This window comes from Harmonia axyridis, chromosome 4 (assembly GCF_914767665.1).
Source record: "Harmonia axyridis chromosome 4, icHarAxyr1.1, whole genome shotgun sequence".
Taxonomy (NCBI): domain Eukaryota; kingdom Metazoa; phylum Arthropoda; class Insecta; order Coleoptera; family Coccinellidae; genus Harmonia; species Harmonia axyridis.
Genome location: NC_059504.1, coordinates 29,309,822 through 29,327,238, shown reverse-complemented (window position 1 = coordinate 29,327,238; position 17,417 = coordinate 29,309,822). Strand labels below are relative to the sequence as shown.

At 33.6% G+C, this 17,417-nt stretch overlaps 1 protein-coding gene across 1 annotated transcript in view; it reads right to left on the bottom strand.

Annotated features, from left to right (window-relative positions):
• LOC123678360 (LIM domain transcription factor LMO4-B) overlaps window positions 1-17,417 on the bottom strand; it is a 108,466-nt gene that overhangs the window by 31,074 nt on the left and 59,975 nt on the right. Inside the window, exon 3 of the mRNA XM_045615350.1 lies at window positions 8,845-9,172. Coding sequence (XP_045471306.1) covers window positions 8,845-9,172 — 328 coding nt within the window. The remainder of the gene's footprint in view (window positions 1-8,844; window positions 9,173-17,417) is intronic.

Sequence of the window (17,417 nt, the reverse complement as noted above, 5' to 3'; positions counted from 1 at the left end):
TTTGAAAAATTAGGCACGGAGTTTCCGAGACGTCAAGGGTAGGAGTTGATGGAAATTGACACGTGAAGGAAATCGCTTTAGCCAAAAAGTTATCCATTTGGTTATTATTTTCGATGACGAAACTCCAACAGAAGGGAGGAGCTGAATTTGAGTCTTTAATGGAATTTCGTTTGTAGAAAGGCAATAGTAGACGAATACAGCCAAATATTTATTCAAAATGGTATTATATTTCTTACTGTTTTCTACAGAAAAGCTTGAAAGAATTTCGTAATAAATATCAACCTACTTGAAGCAAGATATGTCCGGAATCTGAATGAAAATTTCAATTATTTTTATACAGGTGGTCCACATAAAACAGTTCAAATATTTCCATAAGTACCCATGAGTTTTTTTATCCGGAAAGTGAAAGATCAATTCATATAGTGATTGCAAATTTGATAGTGAAAGATCATTGCTTTGAACAAGGTGAGAATTCTGCATAAGTAGAAAATCATTTTTGAATTTCACAATCAATTTGTGACAATTTGTGCGCCGTTTTTATACAAAAATTAAACACATCTTGACACGTATGTTCAAGTTCTTTAATGAATTACCTATTATTAAATAGTTCTTGATAATGTATTAATTATGTATTATTATTTCAAGTTGAAATATCTCATAGGCAGGTCATTTTTCTTCTTTCGAGAAATTGAGAGCCACGGCATATCTTCCTCCTTACAATTGAATAAACACCCATTGATTTCCCTCAAAATATACTTGTTTTTTTATACCAAATTCCACCCTTTTATAGGAAAACCCTTTATATTAAAATACAATTTTCATTTTTCGTGGCGTTAATCATAAAAAATATCTGCGACAAGAACGGAGTCACTTAAACTCTGATTATTATACCGAAAGCGATAGAATAAATTTAGATTTATAAAATACACATTTTGGATTTCATTGGCAAATTTCAGGTGCTGCTTTGACATAAAAATACGCAAATTATCAAAAAAAAGGTATTGTCCATGCATCAAAAAGCTGATTATATTATGCAAATATTGTATTCCCAACATGAATATATTATTAATACATATATTGAAAAAATCAGAATAGATAACATACGACAAATATTTCCTTCTCATCTGAAATGATTGGCTTCATTGACTGAGAGAAAATATTGTAACTTTATTCACTTCGTTTTTTCAGGAATTTATTAAAACTCCAATTAAACTTTTGCCATAATGAGGTTATCTATGAAAGCTCCGCAGATAAAGAGTCGTTGGGGAGGTCATTGTTGAAAATTAACAAGGAAGCACTGATGAAATTGTGTTTCCCTCAGATAATCTACTTCCTGAAATGACTGTAGGTAAATTATTCGATAAAAAACAGGTTGACATAGTTATATTATTATGACAATAAAAAGTTTCCTTAACGAGAAGATCCAACTAAATTGAATGTTTTTATATCGGAAACATTAGATTGAAATTCATAAAATCTAATTAATTACAATTTGTGATTCAATTAATAATCCTAATCCTAATATACGTGCGCATTTATGCAGTATTGAATAAATATGATATCACGTGACAAATATCAAGTAACAAATAGCCAAAAGCGAATTAGTACGATGATTTTAAAGAAATATTAATTGGAAATATCCTTTTTGTCAGAGAAATGTAACATTTCCCATAAGAAAAATTTCATATTATATAATAATCTAAATATCTACTCCTGATTTTTATTTCCAAATACGATTATTAAAATTGGTTCTTTAGGAAAATTTATAAAAGCCTAAAATCGGGATTTTCATAAGTATCAACTTATTTCAGGAACGCTGGGTTTCTATTTGAATTCAGGTAAACAAATAAAGCCCACTTCACACAACTCCGAAATAAACATAGGAATTACCTGTACATAACAGGATAACCTCAGTAAATATATTGTGAACCCGTGTAAATATGGAGATTACGAGTTTTCGGTGAGTTTCTGTTTACTCGAATGTTTTTGTTATATTCTGAACGTGAGTGTTTAACGTTGCATCCCTCAGGAATGGGTGTTCTACGGAATTAATCACGACCTTATGTGTTGTGTTTGTGAATCCCATGAATTTTTCCTAAGGTATGTAAAACGATAAAAGGGGAAAATTACGAAATTTATTCATCGTGTTCTGCAAGTCCTGGCAAGTAAATGAAGTTATTTTTTTTTATAAATGTTATTTCTTGAGGTCCTGTACGAATTAAATTGAAATGATAATCGTAGAGTCCCAAAAAAAACACACAACGCTCGATTATTCGATTATTTCGAATGAAATTCTTGCATACTTACATCTTACTACCGAAGGCGTCTCCATCTGCACTTTGAAATCTTTTAGTGTTAAGGGGGAATAATAACACACGTGACATTCTCGTGATCTGTCAATATTTGGCCAGAGAAAGAGAAGGAAGGACAGAATTAATGTGCGAGGTTGCCAGAACGATTGAATGATCAGTATAAGTTGAGAATATTACAATTATTCCAATTTTCGTCGGAAGGAAGTACATTACGAGTCTTTTTATGAATTTTCACATAATCAGGGTTTTGCCTATTTTGCGATGTTTTTTGTAGGAACTCTGTAGGGATACCATATTATCAATTCTTTTGTGAAGAACGAAAAGTTTCCAAAGCATTATTTTGTTTTCATTCGCAAATCAAAAACATTGAAATACTACAATGTGGATGATCGTTCAAAGAAATGATGTGAGAACCCTATAAAATCAGTGATTTTTAAAAAGCAATTTCTAATTTCGTTTTGAACTGAGCGGCAACGTGGTGGTGTTCCCTCTTCCGGTAGAAATCTACATGCGTGTTGCCACGGAACGCAATTCAATGCACCAATTCAATAATCAAGATACCCATTTTCCATGGATTCAATCAATCGTCGATTATCCAACGCCACTGCTTGCTGAAGATTTTGTGGGTTTTACGTAGAAATGCTTAAAGTCAGTACTTAGTTATGTCCCCTTTTATTTTGGAACAAATAATAAAAAAATACATATCTGAGTTTTAATTCATTCACCTCATGAAGAAAGCTAACCTCTCATTGATCCTACTGATTTTTTTTTAACTTTACATAACTACATAATTATGCAATATTTAAAATTGCTCTTGATTCATTCTTATGAAAATCTTTTTTTTTATTTCGGTTTTTCCAACTCATTCAGCAAGCTGTAAAATTTTTCGAAATACTCTCTTCTACTGATGTGTAACATCCAGTATTGGGAATGATTACTTGAGACAACGAATGATAATCCTGTAATTTTTTTTTAATGAAATCTCATTTCATCTATGCACATGCATCCTGCCATATTTCATGCGTCCAAAAAATCACCTGCCTGGCACACAATATTTTTTCATATTAACCCTCCCTCCTTTTTTCACGACAAAAAAAAAGCCGGAAACACAGCGACATCCGAATGAACATCTCGGGTGTCCGTGTTACAGAAATTATTTCAACCCTTTTTGCGCCAATTTCTGCTGCTGTCTGCTTGTACTACGTCATACCTAATGAGGATAGATGATGATCTATCACATGGTCACAGAGGGGATGCGTTTAATTTTGCCGTAGCATTCGTATTCATTAGACCTCCCATAATGATCTGATTTTAAGCAACGGCCTACCTACATCTGCAAATTCGTCGGATTCGTTGGCGCAACTAGGAATATATATATAATTTTGAAAAGAAAAAAAAATTATTCCTAGACGACCACCTAATAGATCTGAGCGTGAAGACCTTCAATAAAATGAAAAATCACGCAAACCCTCTTATAAGGAGTGACTATGATGAAAAAGCCCCTAGGAAACACAAAAGACCGAAGATGGCACTTCCCTAGGAAGTGTGTATTAGAGCCAAACCCTTACTGGCACAGAGATTGTGTAATGATTACTTACACAAACCTTCTGAAGTGGCATATTGCCACCTGCTAGAGCAGACCAAAATAGCTCACTAGAGGTGAATTATATTGAGATTGAGCAGTAAAAGGCTAATAGCCTGACTGCAAAAGAGAATGAAGTTCCAAGTTTCAAGAAAAAAATTAAGTTTCAGTGGGCTTGTTCATCTAAATGCTGACCTGAAACTACGCTGAAAACTAGGCAGAAAACTGATCACTTTTATGATTTGTAGAATATTCTTTACCTTATATCTTTTTTTCTAAAATCTAGCCACAAGAAGCTGACGTCTCTAACAGAGTTAATGGAACGCCTGAATTATTTCGCAAACGGAACGCAAGTTTTTATAGATTTTGGCGTGCATCTTGTGATATGGACGATATTATGGTGGTATTTGCATTGTTGTCAGATCTTTTCCTTTTCCGGAAAAATAATAAACTTTGTTATTTTGATACGTTTACTGTATACTTTTTGCTTTTTGAAATACTCAAGAAAATAAATATTTTTCATGTAACATTCCCTATACCTAAAGGCCATAATTTCGTGGTTATTTACAATACATTCACAATATTTTCGCCGAATTTAAAATAATTCAAGATGTCTATGATTGAATAAACTCGTTTAATTCATGGAGGACATCAAGCACCGTTATGAGCCCTGAGGATGGAAATAAATTTTTCCGAAACGTCGGCGAACTAACAGAATATTATTTTCCCGTTTCTCTGATACTACACCACCAATCTATCGTGAAATACAAATAATATGTATATCTACTATTCTATTATTTCTATTTGTGAAATTGTCACAAGATAAATATCTTCATGTTGAGGTTGAATTCCATCTTCTAGGACTTCAATTGATTGTAGAGCATCGGCATAGATCTTATCTTTCACCTGGCTCCAAAGAAAATAAGTCCAAACGTGACCAATTGTGATAACTTCTTGAAAAAAACTCGGCCACGAAACTTTTCTTGCAAAATCGCTATTGTTTCATTGTTTTTGCGGCACGTAGCGCCATCTTGTTGACAATAAATGTCTTCCACATCAATAAGAAATCATTAATCATAGTTGGGTAGCGCAATCTATTTGGGCATCGACAAACCTGGATATTCTCAGTTGTTCTTGAGCGACGCAAACGATTTGAATTCTTCATATCACTAACTTGTCCCAACAGCTCAAATTTTAGCCACAAGTTTCACTATGGCCGGCCGAGAAGGCTCTTCACGACTACCCAAAAGTGCTTAAATTTTGCGAACTGTGACTGCAAAATTTTCACCATTAGTAAAGTGAGTTTTAACGATTATAATGCGTTTTTTGAAGCGTGTATCGTTCAATTTTTGTTAATGACGTAGTGTTTACTTCTTACTTGTCAAAATATGACAGCTTTCAAAATGACATTTGCCCTTATCCTATTGGAAAACCCTTCATAATTCGCTTCAATAAAATAAAGCAAATAAAGAATGATTTTTAATGAATAAATTAGTGGGAGAATTTTTGTTACATCAGGGTTTATATTAGCTCGAAGAATATTTTGGAAATTCCTTTCAATTTGTATGTTTATAGTGACAAATCTTATACCGAATCTATTAATTGTAGATATGTGGTTCGAAGGATAAATATACATTATTATTATAAAATGACGACCAAAGACGACCTAGTTTTTCTTTCGTTCGTCGGTAGGATTCGCTATTCCAAACTAGTTCCTTCGAGAAATACACAAGCTCGTTAACTGACCATCAATAAAAACCGTTTTTGCCTTGTGGGAATTGGGGGAAATGTTGTCCTTCGGATTTTTGACGATCATTAGGGATGAAAGCGGGCGTTGTATCAAAGAAAATGGAACCGAAAACTTTTAATAATACATAGGCTTGCTTAATTGGCTGCGGTGCAGGCAATTATCTGCGAACGCAAATCTTATATAATAAACACCGCTAATAAAGTAAACACTGGCGTTCCTTTCAACATGCGAATATTATAAATCCCCAACTTCACTAATTGGATAGATGTTTGACAGAGTTTGTGTGTGTACTCAAAATATCTTCCATTTTCCCAGCGACCTTATCTCATTCCAGCAGATACCCACAAATTAATTGGACCCGCTTCTAGATATAATTAATTAGGTTTTTCTTACTGCCAATCTACGGGGAACTGCGATCTTGCCAATACTCAGTTATTAATATCCGGCGCTGAATAAACAGCCGATTACTAAACAATCCTCCTTTATTCATTAAGGATAAATGGGAATTCTCCTCGTATTTTATCGAGGAAGTTAACGAGATACGATGTTTGATACCAATTATTATATATTTATATGAAATTGAACAAGTCTCTGTTATCGGCTTTCTGCTTTCTCCGCTTATTCCGCGGTCTATACAGGGCGTTCGCTTTCGGAAATTATGTTCATTATCATCTGTTTCTAATACAAGTATGTTCCAGGGTATAATCAGTTGTCATAATATGGAGATGATAATCGTTAAAAAAGCATTGTGGTATTTGCGACTTGGGAGTCTTTTGAATGGCTCCTAAACTTTGGGGGCATTTTGGCAATACTCTAATAACATATTGTGAGCTACCTTCGATTCATGGAAAAATCTTTCAGGTTTGTATTTGTGGGTGAAAAAGAAGGGTTTTGATCTAGTTGTGCATCAAAATCAATTTGAAAATGTATAAATCACTAGGTGAATAGAGGGTGTAAAGAAATTTCTTCATAGGTGCAAATTATCTACACAGGGTGATTCACCGCTATGGCCTATTAGACGTTTTTGGAAAACTAATCATAATTTTGTTCTGAAACTTGAGAAATCCATAAACCAATAATTTTTTCAATTACTAATAATCCATTACAATTCATGAGATGCCAAATTTAGTTATCGAGAAATCGAATTTTAGTATCTTTCTGAGTTTTTCGGAAGTCACAGACTACCCCACACAATTAGAAATTGCGGTTTTTCCTCATGAAAGATTTTTTCGATAACTCTTGGAGTATTTATTTCAAGCATTGGGTTTGCTTCAGTAACTCGCCCTATTTATACATAGAATTGTCAGAAATATTAAAAAATTTTGGTTCTAGTTTAAAAATCTTAAATTTTGATGAATTTGAGTGGTCCATGGTTATGATCTTCTTTGGACACCCTGTACATTTTTGGTCCAAATCGCAAACAGTTTTATAATACTACGTATTTGCAGAATCGAAAATCAAAAAGGATTTTTCAAAGGAAAAATTTTCTGCAGAAATATTCAAAAAAAAGTGAGTTCTCTTTTACACCATTTTTTTCATGAGAATCCCATTAACTCATGGACCACTGAGTTTTTCACCAAGGTATGTCATATTATCATATTATGCTGAAATTGTTATCAAAAAAGTTATTCAATGATGCAATAATATTCTGGGTGTTCCATTTGAAATAAGCACTTAGTAGTCTTTTTCCGGTATACCGGAAGTTGTAGAGATCTGAAAATATTTAAGGGAAAAAGATCATTGTCTCAAACCCCAACATGCAAATTTTCAGCACAAAATTATTATTAGTTCACCATAAAAGTCTAATAAGCCATCGCGGTGAATCACCCTGTATAGTTAAAATGTTTTTATTATCGTCAATCAATATTAAGGAAGAAATGATAAAAAAAAAGATTATGTTATTAAAAAATTCCAGAAAGGCACTGACTTGTCGTCAGGAGCTTTCGAGCCCTCGCGATCATGCGGTAACACCAATATCTAATAATAAGCAATATTGTGTTCAGCATCATCGGTTCAATACATAAGTACTCGGTTATCCATGTCAACGTCAGAATTTCATAGCCCTGTTTCAATGACATATGTCAAACAGAACTGTCATCCATTTAACAATATGGATCGTTTATCCACTTCTGAACGTGTGATTATTGTGAATACTTACTACAAAAATTATCATTCTGTAGTAAATAGGTTCAGTGCGTTGCAGGTAAATTAAAATAGACATAATATTCCATCTAAGCGTACAATTGACATAAGACACTGGAAGAATTCGAAGAGAATAAATCTATTATTGATGTCTTGAAGCCCATACATCATCGAAATGAACGCTCGACCGAAAATAATGCTGCTATAAGTGAAAGTGCTGAAGAAGGTCCAAATTTATCCATTCCTCGGCGCGCATAACATTCGGGATTCTCTTATGGCACGCTATGGCGTATTTTGCATCTGGAATTAAATATATATCCTTATACGGTTCAGTTGGCTCAAGACTTCAAGGATTCAAGCCAGCGGACCACGGAATGAGTAGAACATATGCTGATTGGGTGCTTGAACAACAACGTTTCGATGACGAAATTTCACATCGAATTTTCTTCAGCGACGAAGCACATTTTTCACTTAGTGTCTAAGTAAACAAGTTTTTTATTTGTGGGGATATGCGAAGGAAAGTTAATGCCGATAATCCTTAGAGTATTGAAGATCTGAAAACTACATGGGACAAGTGATTGCTGAGATATTGCCCAAAATGTGCCAGCGAGTCATCGAAAATTACATTACAAGAATCGATTCAATCGAGGCCAAGCATTATATTGAAATAAAATTTTCATCGATATTCTAAATAGAAGTGCGTTTTATTTACGTTTACCTTTGGACCACAAAATGGATAACTCCTTATGTTAATTAACATAGTATTCCATAAAATCACCTTCTTTGTGAATATGGGTGAATATGGGCATTTTTTTCTTTGATTTTTGGATTCTACATATGCTAATAAGTTAAGAGTGATTACTACCACGTGCTTTTTCGCGTATCAGTCAAAATTCCAAAAGTTAATTTATCAACAAAATAAACTAAAATACAAGAGGTAACCACTGGCGTTGTTGAAAAATGGGCACAGAATGTCTACATGACAACCCTCTTTCGAATAACTCAGAAGAAGCTACACACATTTTATAAGCAAATTTCGATAAGAAATTGATATTTACCTCATATAGTCCTGTTTGCACAAGATCATCCCAGATCTGGTGAAGCAAGAAGTCCCTATATCTGCCAACATGGCCGCACAACACGAGCACTTGAGGCATCCGTTGTGCCAATAACGGTCGAGCGCGTGTAAAAGAAACCTCTCGAGAATTTTACCGCCGCAACCCCAACAAGTCCTCACTGTATTGTTATTATTGTTCGTGTTATTGTTTATGGAGGGGTTGTGCATTTGCATCTGGTCTTCCTGGGGTGGACCACCACCCCCACCCATGCCCGAGTGGGGGTGGTGGGGGTGCTGATGGGGGTGTTGCTCGTGGTGCTGGTTCACGCCTGTAAAAAAACATTAGAAATCTTTTAATTTTTTTAAATTGAGATTTACGAAAGTTTGTATAAAGAGGTTTATATAATGCAAATAAACTAGAGTTATTAAGGTATCAAGGGCGTTATAAGACGAATAACACCCCAAATAATCAGTGTCTAGTGTACATTTAAAGACTTCTAGCCCGAGAGTATGCCAGTCCAAATAGAAAATTTGAAGTGAATATGGACTAATTCAAGATATGCAGATTCAAAGTAAATACATCGAAATCAGTTGCAATCTACTTCGGAGGAACAGTAAAGAAAGAGGAAACAGAAAACGTCAAAATAGAAAATCATACTATAGAATAGAATAAGGAAGCAAAATAACTGAGAATAATTCTGGAGATGAAAGAATGAACCTTAACAAACAGATAGAATGAAACAAAAAAAAAGGCAAGGCGATTGCACAGGAGACTGTACCCGCTGGCGATGCTCAATCCAAAAAGTAAACGTTCCTTGTTTTCTAACAAGATGAAGATAATAAAATAGTGCTAATGCCAAGCATTACATATGCAGTAGTAACCTGGTATAATAAAAAAGACAATAATAAAAATCAGTTGCAAAATACACTAAATACAGTAATCGGAATGGCGGAAGGCGCCACATGGTATATGAGCAAACAATCAGAGAAGAATTGAAAATTGAAACTATTGAGGATATGGTTAACAAACAAAGAAAGAAAACAATAGAGACGCTGGAAGGGCATGAGAATAAGGAATTAAGAAAGATACTACAAATAAAAATAAGAATGACAGAAAAAAGGAAATACCTCTTTCAAAGAACCAAATAAAAGAAGAAAGTGACATGCAGTAGGGAGAAAAGTCTCCCAATAAGACAACAGTAGGAAATCGGAGAAATTAAAGTAAAGGCATAAGGAATAAAATTCCAGTCCTTATTCATAAATAAGATCTGAGAGAGTATGTCAGTCGTGAGCGTTGTGGTTAAAACTACGTTCAACAATTCAAGTTGTCCCGACCAAGAGAGGAATGTTCCAATTTTTCATGTATCCCATTGTGAATTATGAAGAGCATGATTATCCGACAAAAACACCATAAGTCGTAATGATGCTGGGTGCAGACACGGTAGGCATAGAAGAGTAATGTTATTTGAACTGCGCAAATGCTGATGAAAACTGTAGTATTATACATATACAAGTTTGTGTATCTTAGGCTACATTGTATCTATTCTATTCTGTACTACTTTATGAATCTGCGAGTCTAAAATTTTTCTAAACAACGGATAATTCAGAATTTCATGTTGACAACGTGAAAGAACCAGAGGAAAATCAAGAAGGATATTGAAAGAATAATATTTACGCGATATTTCTGTGGCAAGGAAAATTACGATCGAGTTGAAATTTTGCGTGGAGATATTGTTCAGATTTGGACGCCTAATGACTACTGAACACTTGAGCCTATATTTTCGGTCGAAATTTTTTTATTGTCATACAACTGATGTCAGTTGTATGACAATAAAAAAAATTTATGATGTGATATGATATTATAATTTTAGATGTATGTACATCTGTCAGTCATTTATTCTACCAACTTGATGAAACAAATATTAAAATTCTATGCTATGGTATGTGTGAATTCTCACAGATATAAAATAGTACTTTCAAGCAGTAGGTATACATACCAGTCAAGTACATTCATGCATAGGAACCATAAAAAATTCAAGGAGAATATCGAAAAAAAACCTTATATTTTAATGACAACATATTTGATCGAGTTGAAAATTTTCGTGAAGATGTATAATAACAATTTCAAGTTCGATGCAAAATTTTGTTTCGATCGCTTTCCACCACCATAGGAAATTCGAGCGGAATATTGGAAAATTATGCCCAATATTTCGTTAACAACAGGTTTGACTAGGTTGAAATTTATTTTGTGTTATGTGTAATAATCGGTGATCAAAGATAAACTAAACGACAAAAATAACAGATTTGGTCTTCAAGGGCGCAATAGGAGCATTAATGAACGAGCGCTCAAAATCTTCTGCCGCCAACCCAGTGCTATTTTCAAAAATTTTGTTTTGATTTTCAAAACATGTCAAAACTGTGGCAAGGGAGGATTAAAAAATGAGGAAAGCATTGATGTGTTTTTGACATTCATACGTAAATTGAGCCTATTTAGACCAAGGAACAGTTATACAGTCGATTGGTCTCCAAGGGCGTAATTGTCACATGAAGGAACGAGCGCCCAGAACATCCTGAATTCACGTCAATGCTCTTCTCATTTTTCATACCTCAAAACAATATTAGAAAAAAAAGAATCATAACCCTTCAAAATCTTCATAAATTATATCTGAAAATCGGTCAGTGGTATTCTAGAATTTTTTGGGTTTCAAAGCTCAGGAAACAAGTGGAGACATTGAATATTTGCAGTAAGGTATAACCGATCCGAGAAGTGGATCTAGGGAAAGGTCTTGAAGTTTCTTTATCAATGAACCCGAATAATCTACAGTAATTAAAGTATCAATGAATCACTTTGTCTCAATTATTGAATAAAATCAAACAACACTCCCAATAATGGTTATAATTCAGCTGTCAACGGTAAGCCTTGTTAAACATATGGAAGAAATTTGCATTGAATTCAAAAAAGACGAGGCTGCACTTAAATTAATCTTCAACTAACGCTATTAGAGAGTTATTGCAACGCACAAATAAGCGATCTTTCATAACAGGATCTTGAGTTAGATATTAAGGATTGTCTAAATCTGAAATACAGGCCTCCCTTACTTTATTTAAATACAGGTGACCAACTTTTATTTGAGGATCCTTTATTTTGACAGATATCTGTTTATGCCGTCGTTATTTAGCAAGAACTAACCTATAAATATTTGTAGCTGTTTAGGTATACAACAAAGTAATGATTAATGAAGTAAACTTTTCGAGGAATTTGCATTTTATTTCTTGATTTTGGGCATGTGTGGGAACCAATTCATTCGAGGAAAAGAATTTGCTTTCAAGAACGAAGTTTTCAAGAACTTCTACGATTCTCAACAAAACATCATATTCAATTTGATCCTACTAAAATAATTAAAAATAATACTGATAAATCTTGAATTTTATTAGAATGTATAATGTAGTAAGTTGAAAAATGCTACTGCATACTGAATATTATTTTTTTTATATTGAACATAATAAATTTATTCCGTAATATGGACACACCAATGGGATTGTTTTGAAATAAAAATAATAAACCTGCTACCTTTTTTTTAACTGGATCAACACAGCATAAAAAAAGCAAACCACAATGTAGAACCAAATTAATTATCAGTAATGTTATTATGAAATTATATGTTAAGAACATTTTTTTCAAAATTATCGTAGAAAAATAAGGTACAAAAATACATAACATTATTCTGTTGAACAATATAATCTTCCAATACTGGTGGTTTCACATAAAAAGAAATACTTGGTTCACTTCCATTCAAACAGGTACATAAAGTAAACTGATATTTTATTTAATGATGATAGGTACTTCGTCAACAAATATTTCTAATAGTTCCATCAATAAAACCCCAGTAGTTTGGTACAGCTCCTACCATATTACGAATTGGTAGACTAAAAACGAATTAAGGTAATATGATATATAATTTAAGTTCAATTCAGCTAATAGCTTACCTGTACATATAGCTGTTAACTTTTTCTATGAAGCCACTTATGTGCATTCAAATTATCTTAGAAGTGTCAATGATTTTCCACAATGAAGTTTGCAGTTATAAAAATAAACTTCGATAATGATTGAGACTTGTTCAATTGGTTTTGATATATTTTCTACACCCACTGTATCTATTATGAAAATTCAATTGCTCAATAATGGTTCCAGCTTACTTTCATTTTCGATTTTGTACTTTTACCAAATGAATTATTTGATTTATCAGAATACAAAATAAAGGTGACAAAATATAAATATATCTAATTTAAAGATCTGTCACTTTACTGAATTTCGTTGAAAGCATCTTGCAATAGTTCACTTTTAACGTCCACGATAGAGGATCCTTTATAACAGGATTCTTTAATAAAATATTGCTTATTTGTTCGTTGCAATAACTCTATTGAGATAACTGAAAAATATAGCTGAAAATTTAGAGAAAAACTTCAATTGTTATCTGTTAAGCAGCTTTTCGAGACATTTATAATAATTTATGAAAATAAAACCACGAAATAAATGGAATTGAATTTCACGTTAACTTGCAGTGATGAAAAACAGAAGAGTTATAGGTACACATATGTATAAGAAACTTCTCTCAACAAATCGATCTATTATTTCGTCATGAGATCTGCAATTTTCGAATTCCGAGCCGAGAATTAAATTAATTAATCAATTTGACATCTTGAGGTTTCAGTTCTTACATAAATTAAAGGGGTGCAGTTTTAGATATTTGTGCAAAATGCGATGTAGCGATAATTTATAAACATTGAAACCACTTGCATGCTTCTGAATGGATAGGTCAGGATCATCACGAACAGACCGATTAACCCGTTCCAATAGCGCCCGTGTTTTGGTTCATCTACTGTTGAACCGGTCTCATCAAACTTTTTTTCCATTTTCGAATGGGAGGAATGCTTGGCGCATAATTCAAATGTCGAAAGTCACGAATATCCAAGAATTTTTCTCGACCTTTACTCGCAGAATTATCATTTTTGTGAAATTTGCACAACGCGCGATCCGCTCCCGCTCCATACCGACTAAACTAAATTCCTAAGGCCCAGTTTCACCAAATGCTTTAATCTTGACTTGGCTCTTAAGTGAGGCCTTAGATCGCGATTAATGTAATGTAGCGTTTCACCACACTACAAAGCGCCATTTAATCGACCAATCGCGATTTAGCACTAATCGGCCATTTTTGGAGGATTATAACCTTTCAAGTTGAGATTAATAATTATTTATCAGTATGGAACTCTTGTCTATGTAATTATTTTTTTCCCGGAAATTTCTAATTTTTGGGTCAATTTTATCAAAATATGACTATATGTATAGGCTCAATATTTCCCATTTAAAATACACGTAAACTTTGTTTTTGTGTTTTATGAAATTTATTGCAAAGAATAATTTATTGATATGTTTGATTGAAATATTATTTAAGAAGCAGTTAAACTTGTTAATAAAAATAAATAAGTTAATAAAATTACTTATATAGTTTTTTTTCCAGAATGTGTGGTTTTGTGAAATGGGATAATTTCTTTTCAACTTCTGCAAGTTTCCGACATTTCGAAGCACATCACTCGACATTTTCGGCAAAAATTAACTTTGTTTTTTGTTTACAAGATGACAAATGATTTGGAATGTTATGAGTTATGAATGAATGACACCTGACACCTAGCGCCAATGGTGGTCATCACTGCTAATACGAAACAGAACACTATATAACTTTTTGTTCACAACATTGCCAAATGGTTTGACTATTTAATCGCGATTTGTTTAATCGCGATCATCTTCGGACGGGTTGATGCATGGTGAAACAGAAAACACTGTTAAGCCTGCTTTAGTAACAAGCGGAGTTTAATATATCTGGGATCAAGTGCTGTTTGGTGAAACTGGGCCTTAGAGTCAGGATACCGATTGACAAAACCCCCGCGTTCCTTCGAATCGCTGCGTTGATGCAGTAAGCTAAACAAATGTTAACTTTCTTTTGAGACACCCCGTATTACATCAATTTCAAGCTTTGTACACTAATTCGTAACGATAGCATCTTCAGTACCGAAGAAAGCACAAAAAACCTTATATTGTAGTGACAACAGATCCAACCGAGTGAAATTTTTTCAATGAATCGGTTGTCCCAAATTCGTTGTCTAGCGAGTGGATCTCAGAATCCCTTTGAGTTAGAAAGAAAAGAATGGCACATTTTCGGGCTAGATTTATGAGGAAATTAATTTCGGGAAAACCGCAACCTTATAAATTCAACAGTTTTCAAGTTATAAGTGAAAATTGAAAATGTCGTGGAATGAAAAGATCTCATAAATACTTTATTATTGGTGTTATTAACATGAAACAAAAATGTCCTAGACATATCTATAATAATCTGTGAACTTCAGATAATAAATATTCGGAGGCCACCATGTCTTCGGATTTAACATTTATAGATATTTTCCTTTGGTCTCATTTATTTTAAAGAACAACATTTATTAATTCGAAAATGTTGAAAAAATCTGACGGTGTTGAATACGGAAATCTTGGTGTCCACCGAATATATAAATGATCACAGATCATTATAGATAGGCACTTGATTGATTTGCCGGGTGAAACTGAAACTTTTGATGATTTTTAAAGTTTGATAAGAAATTTATATATCATATTATATATTTTTGAAATGGGAAAATTTCAGTGATATCATTTGTTATAGAAATTGTTACTGTTTGCATTTAAAAAAACACAAGTTTGTATGTAACATAACTTCAAAACTGAAGGCAATAAAAAATAAATATTTACACAAATGGATTTTACTAAAAAAATTAGTGTAGGATGTTTTTGTTTCAAGTTAATAGCACCGATAATGAAGAAGTTATGAGAACTTTTCATTTCACGCCATTTTCCAATTTTTTCTTATTGCTTGGAAACAGTTGAATTTATAAGGTTGGGATGTTCATCAAATTGATATTCTCTAAAATCGAGCCCGAAAATATGCCATTCATTTTTTTTTCTATAATAGCTCGAAGGGATTCTGATATCCTCTCACTAGACAACGAATTTGGGACACCCGATAGTCCCGATACACAAAATTCAATCACGATGCAAAATCTCATGTTGATCGAATTACCAGGACTCAACAGGATCTCTAAAAAAAAATAAAAAATATAAAAAATTTCTAGAAAGATTACATTGTTTATGTATTCGAACGACCCTGCCGAAATTTTCAAGGCCGTTGAAAACAGATCCAATCATGTGAAAATTTTGAAATTCAGAACAATTTCAAGCTCTATGGAAAAACTCATTTTGATCGAGCCACCAGGACCATAAAAAATTCAAGGATATCGAAGAAACAATTTAAATACATTAAACATTTTTTAATGTAGAAAGATTATATTGTTTATGTATTGAAACAACCCTGTCAATTTTTTCAAGACCCATACGCATCAGACGTCGCGAACGGCTGTTAATTTGTGAGGTGTTGATGTTTTTCCGGAAACCATTCCCGACTCAGACCTGTCGAATTGGCCTGCCCCGACGGTCCAACTAGCAGATTATTTTTTTATACGCGTTCATCAACCCCTATTAAACTGCTGGAACACGGCGAGATTGGCACACAGTGATGGCGGGCGTAATTTCGGCGCTTCCGGTTATCATTCGTTCCTTTCGACCACTACTTCTGATATTTTCCGGTACCGGAAGCGGGACTTCGCGTTAGAAATATCGCGCGTCCTTTTCCGTCGACGCGACAGGATCCCATTGGTCGTGTAAATTTCGATCTCAGAGTGGGTACAAGTAGTGGAATATACGAGTGGGTTTTTTTGAAGGAAAACTTCGATAAACTTTCAAGTTATTGGAGGTTTTCACAGTTGGATAAACGAAATTTGGGGTTCTCAGACCTGGGGTAGGATTCTGTAACTTTCGTTACCATAGCAAACGAAAGCGATAACGTTACGAAGCGAAGCTAAGCGAATCGAATGCGGTATTCTGTAAGCGTCTTTTTCGTTATCGTTTCGTTATCTTTACGCTTTTAGTTTCGTTGTCGGAGCTTACCGACTTTACACGAAGGAACATTGGCAACGTTGCAAATAAGTAGATATTTAAGCTACTGTAGGATTCTGCAGGTTTTGACATACGAGGTACCTGAGATAATCCCTAATAAGTGCAATGAGATAAGAGTCCCTTTTATGGACTCTACCTGTAATGTCCTTTGAATAATACACGTACAGTATTTAACTTGAGTATTGTCAGAAATTATATTTTGATTTATGACTCTCATTGGAAGTTACTTAACAAAGAGTTTCATACCATTTTAAACTGTTTAGTTTATCATTAAGAATGAATTAGCTAATTGAATACAGCACCTGAATGCAAATATTGAGTATTACAAAAAGTCTTATTTGAGCATTGGAAGAAATTCGAAATGGAACCTCGTTCAGTGGATTATAATTTAAAACCTTCATTCTTATTCCAGTTACAAAACCTACCCATACTACAAAATAAGTTCGGGGAGTCAACTAATAGTGTGTATAGGTATAAAGAAATATGCATCATGTTTTCAATGATTCAGATCATCGACG